General features: G+C 53.6%; 1 protein-coding gene across 1 annotated transcript in view; it reads left to right on the top strand.

Annotated features, from left to right (window-relative positions):
- Positions 1 to 6,053, top strand: part of LOC142905962 (uncharacterized) — a 28,238-nt gene extending 22,185 nt beyond the window's left edge. Inside the window, exons 3-5 of the mRNA XM_076053208.1 lie at positions 2,041 to 2,125; positions 2,928 to 3,068; positions 4,607 to 6,053. Coding sequence (XP_075909323.1) covers positions 2,041 to 2,125; positions 2,928 to 3,068; positions 4,607 to 6,053 — 1,673 coding nt within the window. The remainder of the gene's footprint in view (positions 1 to 2,040; positions 2,126 to 2,927; positions 3,069 to 4,606) is intronic.
- The last annotated feature ends 6,090 nt before the right edge of the window (positions 6,054 to 12,143 follow it).

Genomic DNA, 12,143 nt, shown 5'->3' with positions numbered 1-12,143 from the left:
GGCTAGGGAAGAGAGTTAGGTGAGAGAGTTAGGGGAAAGGGTTAGGTGAGAGAGTTACATGAGAGAGTTAGGCGAGAGAGTTACACAAGAGAGTTAGGTGAGAGCGTTACATGAGAGAGTTAGGTGATAGAGTTAGGCTAGAGAGTTAGGTGAGAGAGTTATACGAGAGAGTTAGGCTAGAGAGTTACATGAGAGAATTAGGCGAGAGAGTTAGGTGAGAGAGTTACATGAGAGAGTTAGGCTACAGAGTTAGGTGAGAGAGTTAGGTGGGAGGGTTAGGTGAGAGAGTTAGGTGGGAGAGTCAAGTGAGAGAGTTAGGTGGGAGAGTTAGGTGAGAGAGTTAGGCGAGAGAGTTAGGTGAGAGAGTTAGGTGAGAGAGTTAGGTGAGAGAGTTACATAAGAGAGTTAGGCGAGAGAGTTAGGTGAGAGAGTTAGGTGGGAGAGTTAGGTGAGAGAGTTAGGCGAGAGAGTCAAGTGAGAGTGTTACGTGAGAGAGTTAGGCGAGAGGGTCAGGTGAGAGGGTTAGGCGAGAGAGTCAAGTGAGGGAGTTATGTGAGAGAGTTATGTGAGAGAGTTAGGTGAGAGAGTTAGGTGAGAGAGTTAGGTGAGAGAGTTAGGTGAGAGAGTTAGGTGAGAGAGTTAGGTGGGAGAGTTAGGTGAGAGAGTTAGGTGGGAGAGTTAGGCTAGAGAGTTAGGTGGGAGAGTTAGGTGAGAGAGTTAGGTGAGAGAATTGGGCGAGAGAATTAGGCGAGAGAGTTACATGAGAGAGTTAGGCGAGGGAATTAGGCGAGAGAGTTAGGCGAAAGTGGTAGGCCTTCCCCCCACACCCCCGATTAAACGGTTGGCTACGTACGGTGTGAAGAAAGTTTAACATACATACAACATACAAACATGCAAGGGGAATTGCCCAAAACGTCAGCCTAGCGTAAGGTCTTGCCCCAGAAAAATTGCGTGGCTGAGGCCTTCAGTGGATATGACGCAGGGCATGGTCACTCAGTCAGCGCTACTTGATTCTCTGGAGAACGGTAGTGTACTGGTCAGCTAGTGTAAGTGGTTAGCGTGCTGCGCTGTAAACCCGCAAACCCGAGTTAGGCGAGAGACTTAGGCGAGAGAGTTACATGAGAGAGTTAGGCGAGAGAGTTACATGAGAGAGTTACGTGAGAGAGTTAGGCGAGAGATTTAGGTGAGAGAGTTAGGCAAGAGAGTTAGGCAAGAGAGTTACATGAGAGAGTTAGGCGAGAGAGTTAGGCAAGAGAGTTAGGCAAGAGAGTTACATGAGAGAGTTAGGCGAGAGAGTTAGGCAAGAGAGTTACATGAGAAAGTTAGGTGAGAGATTTAGGTGAGAGAGTTAGGCAAGAGAGTTACATGAGAGAGTTAGGCAAGAGAGTTAGGCGAGGGAGTTACATGAAAGAGTTAGGCAAGAGAGTTAGGCTAGAGAGTTACATGAGAGAGTTAGATTAGACAGTTACATCCGAGAGTTAGGCAAGAGAGTTACGCGAGAGAGTTACATGAGAGAGTTATGTAAGAGAGTTAGGTGAGAGAGTTAGGGGAAAGAGTTAGGCGAAAGCGGTAGGCCTTCCCCCCACACCCCTGATTAGCGCGGTTGGCTACGTATGGTTTGAATAAAGTTTAACATACATAGAACATACAAACATGCAAGGGGAATTGCCCAAAACGTCAGCCTAGTGTAAGGTCTTGCTCGAGCAAAATGGCGTGGCTGAGTCCTTCAGTGGCTATGACGCAGGGCATGGTCACTCTATAAACCCGCCAACCCGAGTTCGATTCCCGCTCATGACGAACACCAGCGAACTGAACCGGTGCTGAGCCTCCCCATAGGTTGGCTCAGCCTCAAATGGGTAGCTCGTGTGGTATGTAAACGTCGCCACCGTGGAGACAAAAGTGGTCGGGCGTGGTGCTAGCCCCTCACCCCCTCATACGCCATGCCGGCCTTCATAGGTGCTACTCGCTACTATCAGCACTTTGCCCCATTCGTCTTTTGCAGGCTATACGGGCAATCTTTGTTTTGTTTGCCGCCCTCAGACTCCGCGGACCCCGCGAGCGACCAGTGGCTGCTTCTCAAGGGCGGACACCCAAGCCACAGCGGAGCCACCCACAGACCCGGTCGGTGAGCGACTCACCAAACTCGCCAAACTCACCAAATTCACCAAGGCCCCCCCCTCTCTCTCTCTCTCTCGTGTTCACACTCAGGGACCCCACAAACCCCCGTGGTGAGCTACTCACCAGCGCCCATAACCCTCTGTTGCTCTCTCTTCTACACTACCAGGGTATCACCAAAACCCAAGACATTGCCAATGGATTTTAATTCTCGATTTGGATCGACGGGGGCATCTCTTTGACTCGACGAGCACCGCGGTGGCTATGAGATGTTAACTACCTCGCCTGGTATGCAGGAGGTCGTGGGTTCGATGCCGACCCCGATTCCTGCTGTATATTTGGAGTTTGCACGTTCCCCCTGCGGTCGAGTGGATTTTTCTCATGGTCCTGCGGTGTTTTCCTCCACATTTATCATCAACAACATCCGTTTAGAGTATTTGGCTGCTATAAACTTGCACATGATGATGATGATAAGCCACTTTGTTAAGCTATCATTTGTGGCCAGGTCGCTTCTGAAATAGAGCTCTGTAGCAACCCAGTGGGCCTTACATGGTAAAATAAAAAAAAAAGTTTAGTTTAAAACACACCATAGTAAAATTTCTCCAAATACATCACTCTTCACATCCCTCACTTCTTGCCCCTGCTGCTCCTGCTGCTCCTGCTGCTGCTCCTGCTACTGTTGCTTCTGCTGCTGCTTCTGCTCCTGCTGCTGCTGCTGTTGCTACTGCCCCTGTTGCTGTCACTGATGCCCCTGCTGCTCCTCCATACGATGGAGGGGGTTGGGGAGTGACGCTCCGTGTCCCCCCACGCAGCTCGGGGTCCGTGTGGCTGTACCGGCGGCGTCGCGAGCGCCTGATGGAGGTGGTGCGCACCGTGGCCACGTCGCTCGGGCGCGGCCGCGCGGACACCGGCCGGGAGCGGCGTCGGTGCGAGCCGCCCGTTTACCTGCATAGGTGTGAGTTGGCGGTCCGTGCGTGCGTGTGTGCGTGTGTGCGTGTGAGCATGCGTGTGTGAATTTGCGGTCCGTGTGTGCATGTGTGCGTGTGAGCATGCGTGTGTAAGTTCGCGGTCCGTGTGTGTAGATCACTCGTCCCTGTGACGACGATGACGATGGTGACGTGTAGATCACTCCTCTCTGTGATGACGATGGTGACGTGTAGATCACTCCTCTCTGTGATGACGATGGTGACGTTTAGATCATTCCTCTCTGTGATGACGATGGTGACGTTCAGATCACTCCTCTCTGTGATGACGATGGTGACGTGTAGATCACTCCTCTCTGTGATGACGATGGTGACGTGTAGATCATTCCTCTCTGTGATGACGATGGTGACGTGTAGATCACTCCTCTCTGTGATGACGATGGTGACATTTAGATCATTCCTCTCTGTGATGACGATGGTGACGTGTAGATCACTCCTCTCTGTGATGACGATGGTGACGTTTAGATCATTCCTCTCTGTGACGACGATGGTGACGTGTAGATCACTCCTCTCTGTGATGACGATGACGATGGTTACGTGTAGATCACTCGTGTATGTGACTACAATGACGATGAAGACGTGTAGATCACTCCTCTCTGTGACGACGATGGTGACGTTTTGATCACTCGTGTCTCTGATGACGATGACGGCGGTGACGTGTAGATCATTCGCCTCTGCAAGGATGATGAAAATGATGATGACGTGTAGATCACTCGTTTTTCTGACGATGATGATGATAAGGCATTACATCCTGGTCAACGAGTGGTGGTGGTTGCGATGGTAGCGCAGGGCGTCAGTCGACAGCTAAGATTCTGCCTGTACAAGCAACCACCAACACCACCAACACCACTCCACGAGTGGTTTCTGTGTGAGTTCTGAGTGACCCCTGTGGGGCAATTGCTGAAGGCCGGCACGGCCATCTATGAGATTCCCCAGTGCTGGTGTTTTCACACCACGTCAGGTACCCATCTGAGGCTGAATCAACTTAGAGGCGAAGCCTATGACCAACCGATTCAGATAATGACCACCGGTGTTGGCCGTGAGCGGGGAATTCGAACTCGCCGTGCCACCACTCCCAAAAATCCACACGCACACGCACCACACACTCACCACAAACACGTGCACCACACACGCACTCGCCACACATACGCGCACCACACACGCGCACCACACACACTCACCACACACACTCACCACACACGCGCGCACCACACACACTCACCACACACACTCACCACACACACTCACCACACACACTCACCACACACGCGCACCACACACACTCACCACACACACTCACCACACACGCGTGCACCACACACACTCACCACACACACTCACCACACACACTCACCACACACGCGCGCACCACACACACACTCACCACACACACTCACCACACACACTCACCACACACGCGCGCACCACACACACACTCACCACACACGCGCGCACCACGCGACCTCACCACACCATCCTCCCTCCCTCCCTACACTCACGACCACCAGAGCGCTGAGGGTGGGCCGCGAAGCGGCGGAGCGACGGCGGAGTTCGGCAAAGCGAACCCAGCCTCCGAGCAGCTCCCATCGCCCCCGTGCTGGTCGCGGTACCGCCGCCGCCGCTGCTGCTGCTGCTGCTGCTGCCGCTCGTGGCGATGGTCGCCATGGACGGGGGTACCCAGCGGCGGCGCCCGGAGGAGCCGCGAGGTCGTCCGGGCGACCGCGCCGGCGACGTCATCGCTTCTCGCTGACGCGCCTGGACCGCAGCACCACGGAGAGCGACACCGCCTCCGAGTGGTTGCCCCCCACCTCCTCTTCCTCCTCTACCGCCTCAAGTTCGTCCTCGACCTCCTCGACCTCGTCGTCTTCCCCCGAGACGTCGAGCGGCGAGGACGAGTCGATCCAAGTGGATCGCGGCCCGGCGATTCCGTTCATCGTCAGTGATGACGATGACGATGCTGACTGTGATGTTCATGCCGCTGCTGCTGCTGCTGATGATGATGATGATGAAGTTGACGATGACGGTGATGCCGATGGTAATAATCTTGGACGACGTTCGGTTCACCTAGGGGAGTGGGCGGCCACCCGGTCGCTGTTCGGCCGCGGTCCGCCCGGCTCCCCCACGACGTCCGCTGTCGTTCGAGCCGGCAAACTCCCCCGACGGGGGCGGCCGTCGGACTCGGAGACGGAATCAAAAATCTCAGGAGGTCGACCGCCGCCGCAGCGGCCGCCGGGCGGCGGGAGGCCACCGCTGCCTCCGTCGGGGCCGAGCGAGAGGCCCGGGGTCGCGTTCGCTGACATCGGCCGGACGCCTCGGCCGGGGGGGCGGACGACGGCGAATCAAGCGAGAGGCAGCGGAGGCAGCGGAGGCAGCGGCGGAGGCAGCGGTGGCAGTGGTGGAGGCAGCGGCGGCGGCGGTGGTGGCAGTGGCGGTGGCGGCAGCGGCGGCGGCAGCAGAAGCGATCGGCGACTCTCGCGGGGTGAGTCAGGCCGTCGCTGGGAGAGAGCCACCGCGGGGAGAGACGACATCGTTAGCCGCCGCCGTGCTGGGCGGAAGGAACGAGCGCGCACCACCGGCTCGCCCGTCCCGCGGGCCGTGACGAGCACGAGGACGACGACGACGACAAGGGTGGGACGCAAGAGAAGAGGCAGCAGCAGCAGCAGAAGGAGGTCGGGGGACCAGCGGGAGCGTCGCGTCGTCGGCGGGCGGGCGAGCGACGAGGTGGTGTTTGTGCGTGGCCCGGAGGAGGAGGAGGAGGAGGTGGAGGGGGTGGAGGGGCTGGAGGAGGGAAGGCCGCACGGTGGAGGTGGCGCCGCGGCCGTCTCGGCGGCGTGCGCATGGCCGGGCTGCGGCCGAGAGGTCGACGGCGATGAGGGGAACCCCTTCCGGGCCCTGTTCTTCCGGGCGGTCAGCGCCGGCCGCGTCAGGCGCTGCGTCGTCCTGCACGAGGATTGATGAAGCCGAGTGCCCGGGGGGATTAGGTGTCCCCTCGTCTGAGGGACGAGGTGGCCACGTGCCACCCAGCCAACCTGGCCATTACCTTGCGGTAAGAGAAGCGAGATGGACCGCAGGGAGGCGCGGTATCACCGAGAGTGACCTCTGAGTGACCTCTGTTAGTGACCTCTGTTAGTGACTTCCGTTGGTAACCTCCGTGAGTGACCGCCGTGAGTGACCTCTACGAGTGACCACCGTGAGTGACTACTGTTGAGCGACCTTTGTCTGATCTCTGTTAGTAACCACCGTGAGTGACCTTCGAGTGAGTTCTGTGTGAACTCTGAGTGATTCCCGTGCCTAACCACCGTGATTGACTACCGTTGAGTGACCTCTGTCTGACCTCTGTTAGTGACAACCGTGAGTGACCTCTGAGTGAGTTCTGTGTGAACTCTGAGTGATTCCCGTGCCTAACCACCGTGAGTGACTACCGTTGAGTGACCTCTTTCTGACCTCTGTTAGTGACAACCGTGAGTGACCTCCACGAGTGACCCCCACGAGTGACCTCCACGAGTGACCTCTGTGTGAACCCTGAGTGAACTCTGAGTAACCCTCGTGAGTAACCCCCGTGAGTGTCCCCCGTAACTACTGCTGGGTGACGACTGTTGAGTGACCTATGTGACCTCTAATTGACCACCGTGAGTGACCCCCCGCTCGAGTGACCTCTGCAAATGACCTCACCCACCAGGCGTCTGAACGATGTGGGGTGATGGCAATTGTCACGATTCGACTCGACCGATCGTTTATTTTTTTTTAGCTCGCGCGCGTCAATGACACGCGCCTCACCGAGTGGCTCGTTAGCAGATCATTCATGATGACAATTCGAACGAATTCTAACGAATGAAATCCCTCGTCACGCACGGATGGATGCCGTGAATTGAGAGCGCGCGAATCGATATTCATCGATGAGTACCCAAAAAAAATATGCATTTATTTGCCTAGGGATGGCCTCGCTGAGTGCAAGGGGTTTCCGGCTTCATTGGGGGTAATTTTTTTTTTAATTCAGAGTTATTCAGTCAATGTGCGAGTTATCCTAATTGAAGGCGGGCGCGAGGGGGCAACACTCAATCCCCCCCCCCCCCCCCCCGTGCAGATTGAACAGATGGAGATGAGTCCACACTGTGCTGTACCGCCTGCTCCTGGCAGTCGGAATGGTGGTCAGTACTGATGAGTCCTCGCAATCCTGAAACGGGTCTACAGTCGTGTCTGTGTCTCGCTGCTGCCTGCCGCGTTGAGCCACCATCTCGAAGACCCCTCTCTAGTTGGTCGGTCCGAACGCGTTCAGTTCTCTTGGAGTTGGTGGTCTGTCCAAGGCAGGGAGATTTTGTCATTTTTTTTTTGCGTTCAACGCTTGGGCAACATCTTCGCGTGTTGTAAAAAAAAAACGTTTATCTACCGTCTAGTTTTGTACAATCTAGTGCATCGGAATATTTGATTTAAAATTACAAAACTGCGTTCAGAAAAACATCTTGTTTTTAAAAAAGGTCTTTGATTGGTCCTTGTGATTGTGAGTAGAATTGCACATCGTTCGTTTGTGTTGGAGAGAGCCAGATAGATTCGTGAGTGGGTGAGTGGATGAGCGATGAGTGGGTGACGCAGTCGGTGAGTGGGTGAATGGGGGGGGCGGGTGGGTGAGGCAGTCGGTGAGTGGTTGAGTGGGCGTGTGGGTGAGGCAGTTGATGAGTGGGTGAGTGGGCGTGTGGGTGACGCAGTCGGTGAGTGGGTGACGCAGTCGGTGAGTGGGTGAATGGGGGGGCAGGTGGGTGAGGCAGTTGGTGAGTGGGTGAGTGGGCGGGTGGATGGGTGAGGCAGTTGGTGAGTGCGTGAGTGAGCGGGTGGGTGAGGCAGTCGTTGAGTGGTTGAGTGGGCGGGTGGGTGAGGTAGTCGGTGAGTGGGTGAGTGGGCGGGTGGATGGGTGAGGCAGTTGGTGAGTGCGTGAGTGAGCGGGTGGGTGAGGCAGTCGTTGAGTGGTTGAGTGGGCGGGTGGGTGAGGTAGTCGGTGAGTGTGTGAGTGGGTGGGTGCGTGAGGCAGTCAGTGAGTGAGTGGGCAGGTGGTTGGTTGATGCAGTCGGTGAGTGGGTGAGTGGGTGGGTGGGTGAGTCAGTGGGTGAGTGGGTGGTTGGGTGGTTGGGTGGGTGAGGCAGTCGGTGAGTGGGTGAGTGGCCGGGTGGGTGAGTCAGTCGGTGAGTGGGTGAGGCAGCTGTGTATCAACCAGTACAGGTGGCAGGCAGGACAGCTGTGTACCAATCAGAACAGGTGGCAGGCAAGACAGCTGTGTACCAATCAGAACAGGTGGCAGGCAAGACAGCTATGTACCAACCAGAACAGGTGGCAGACAGGACAGCTGTGTGCCAACCAGTACAGGTGGCAGGCGCGTTAGCTGTGTACCAACCGGTGCGAGACACGGGACAAAGACGCGGCACTCCACGCACTCTGCGCTCCGTGTGAGTGAAGAATTCGCACCGCCCCCCCCCTGCCCCCCAAACAGACGCCTCTGGCCGTAAAACATCATTGCTTTGCGAACGTTATCTTCCTTATTTCCATTTTGAACATGGTTCTCTGGCCGTTTAGCGGGCGGGCATTGCAATTTGAGGTCTACAGAATTGACACCGTGTTATTGCGAGGGCCTCAAGGCGTGGTTTTTATTTTATATATACATCATATTTTTATGTTGTACATATAATATTTTAATTGTGTATGTTACTTTTTAAAATCATTTTTCACTTCATATATATTTTTTTATTTTAGATATTTATTTTATATTCTTTTATATACACTATTTATATCGTATATATATTTTAATTGTATATATTTTTTATTACGAATGTCTTTTATATGCAATAGATTTTAATTTTAAATTTAATAATATTACATCTTTATTTTATATGATCCTTTTCATCACATAGACTCTATATTTGTATTTTATATCTATTACATATATATTACATGGTTATCAATTCTAGATTTGAAGCTGTCGTGACTGCTAGGATCCATACTCTTTGGTTCTATTCGGTAAAGTCACGTCGGTAAAAAAATAAAACAACAAAAATCACGACGTTTCGAACCAAAGAGTATGGATCCTTGCAGTCACGAAAGCTTAAAATCTAGAATTGATAACCTCTACGGGGAGGGCTTTCACCTATCTGTTAGAGCTTTCAACAGACAACGGGACAAGAAGTCACAGCTCATCGAGACGCTGACCTTCCTCAAAAGATGCCGTGACCACAAGCTTAAAGGACCCGACCTGGGCTTGGCTGTCTTCACTCCAGCGCTGTCCTCTGGACAGTCCGGTCCCTTCACCTGATGAAGGCCACTTGTGTTGTGGCCGAAACGTAGTGATTTTTCTTCTTTGGTTCTTTCAGTAAGGTCACGTAGAATGAGAATAAAATAATATAATAACACAATAAAATTCTCACGACGTTTCGGCCACAACGCAAGCGGCCGTCTTCAGGTGAAAGGAACAGACCTGAACACGGCCGCTTGCGTTGTGGCCGAAACGTCGCGAGAATTTTATTGTGTTATTTTATTATTGTATTCTCATTCTACGTGACCTTACCGACAGAACTAAAGAAGATGAATCCTTGCAGTCACGAAAGCTTTAAATCGAAAAGTAGTGATTTTTGTAGTTTATTATTATTTTTTACCTACGTGACTTTACCGAATAGAACCAAAGAGTATATATTACATGTTTTCACCGACGTGAGACAGTAACGCCGATGTCGCTTCTCTGCGACCTCTCCTCGCGTTGACCGCGCAGAGGAAATCTTTAAAGAAAAGAGCAGGATAGGGTTTTTTTTTGTTTGGCCACAATCATCATCATCATCGTCGGCTTCACGCAGAGCCATTACCTATAAGCGTCAGGTGACACCGCCAGCATTGAGCGGCCACTCTGTGTGTGTGTGTGAGATGATGCTGCTGCTGCTGCGTCTGTTGATTGTGTGGTGTAATGATGCTGTGTGTGATTGTGGTGCTGTGTGTGGTGCTGTGCGTGTGGTGGTGATGCTGTGTGTGTGATTGTGCTGTGTGTGTGGTGGTGCTGAGTGTGTGGTGGTGGTGATGTGTGTGTGATTGTGCTGTGTGCGTGGTAATGTGTGTTGATGCTGTGTGTGTGGTTGTGCTGTGTGTGTGGTGCTGAGTGTGTGGTGGTGGTGATGTGTGTGTGAGTAATTGTGCTTTGTGTGTGATTGTGCTGTGTGCGTGGTAATGTGTGTTGATGCTGTGTGTGTGGTTGTGATGTGTGTGGTGCTGTGCGTGTAGTGGTGCTGAGTGTGTGGTGGGGGGGTGGTGGGAGGGCGTTGGGGGGGTGGTGGTGGGGGGGCTTTGGGGGTATAGTGGTGGAGGGGCTCTGCGGGGGGAGTGGTGGTGGGGGGGGGGGTTGGTGGTTGTGGGGGGGGGGGTGGTTAGGGGGGCGGTGGGAGTCTGCCAATGAGCGACGACGATAGCCTGCGAGATCCTCGTCACGGCCAGGTGAGTTGCTAACCACCGGCCCCACCGCTCATCCCTCTCACGGACTAATGCCACTCACCTGGGGCCCATTCCTTGTGGCAATAAAAGTGTCGCCCCCCACCCCCCCCCCCCCCCCCACACACACGCGCCCTGCACGCCAGAGATTTGTTGGGGGACCGCGCGTGTCCCATGACTCAAAGCGCACCTAGCTCTCATCCTCTGCCTCCTCCTCGTGCGTAGTGAGTGTAGCGTGTGGACGCGTGCGTTCATTTGCGTACGTTGTGTGTGTGTCTGTGTGTGGGGAGCGGTAGTGTAGCGGTTAGCGCGCTGCGCTATGCACCAGGCGACCCGGGTTCGATTCCCGCTCACGGCCAACACCAGTTACGATGATCTGAACCGGTCCCGGGTCTTCCCCTAGGTCGACTCAGCCTCAAATGAGTACCTGGTGCGGTGTGTAAACATTGCCACTAGGGAGACAAAGGCGGTCGGGCGTGGTGCTGGCCACCCACCCCCTCGTGTACCGTTACCGGGCTTCATAGGTGCTCGCTAACAGCACTTGCCCCTACAGTCTGTTAAGGCCATATGGGGGATCTTCATATTTGTCTGTTCGTGAATCCTTCGATGGCTGTACCAGAGGAATTTCCATCTGGTACAGATACAATGGGAGGCTGATCGATGGCCGCGTGCGGTCAAAGGATGGCTCCCTATTGGTCAACCACGTTATGTATGCCGATGATCTGGTAATTGCCGCTCACTCAGAGGAGGAGTTGGAGGCGCTGCTGCTGAACCCGGAGCTTGACGCTAAGAGGTGGGGACTTACCATCAACCCCACCAAAACTAAGCACCTGCCTGGGTATTTTGTACCATCTGACACTCCACCCCCACAACTTCCAATTGGTGATGGGGGCAGCTGTGGAGAGTTTCCCATACCTGGGCAGTGTGCTCATGACCGGCTCCTTTTTGACAACAGAGGTCTAATACGTTTCAAAGACAATCCCATACATATTATTATCAGACCATGTTTGCATGTTCACCACAAGCACGCGTGGTTAATGCAGACATGGTTCCTTGCAAAATTTTTATATTTGGTGTTTGAACATCTTGTTGTATTGCCAGCAAGGGTAAAAACCTATTCTTATTGTTGTCGTACGTTTATACTGGGTGGTGGTGGGGGGGGGTAGTGCAAGCGGGGAGAGAGATGGAGCGACAGCAGGGTGAGCTGGGTAGGCAGCTCGTAACTCCTTAAAAAAATGTTTTTCAAAACAACTTGTTCATTAACAACTTCGTTTAACTCACGGTCGACAAGTACGTCAATGGCGCCTGAGACACGTGGCACCTGCGTTTTGTGCGAGACGATTTCACAATTCGTGGACCTCGGCGTTTTTGACCTACACGAAACTATGCGATTAAATACGCCGTCCATACAAAAATTGAAATTGCTTGAAAGGAGGCAATTGATTGATGAATTGATGCCGATTTTGATACAGGCATGCATCGTCACCGGATCTGAACGCGTGCGCAAAATGTGGAATTGATTGGACAAGAGGAAGTAAGACTAACTTTTGATTACAAGATTTGACCACGACAAACACCACAAGTGAAGTTAAA

This window comes from Petromyzon marinus, chromosome 60 (genome assembly GCF_048934315.1).
Source record: "Petromyzon marinus isolate PM22_M1 ecotype Great Lakes invasive population chromosome 60, UKy_Petmar_22M1.pri1.0, whole genome shotgun sequence".
Classification (NCBI taxonomy): domain Eukaryota; kingdom Metazoa; phylum Chordata; class Hyperoartia; order Petromyzontiformes; family Petromyzontidae; genus Petromyzon; species Petromyzon marinus.
This window is presented reverse-complemented; position numbering and strand designations above follow the sequence as displayed.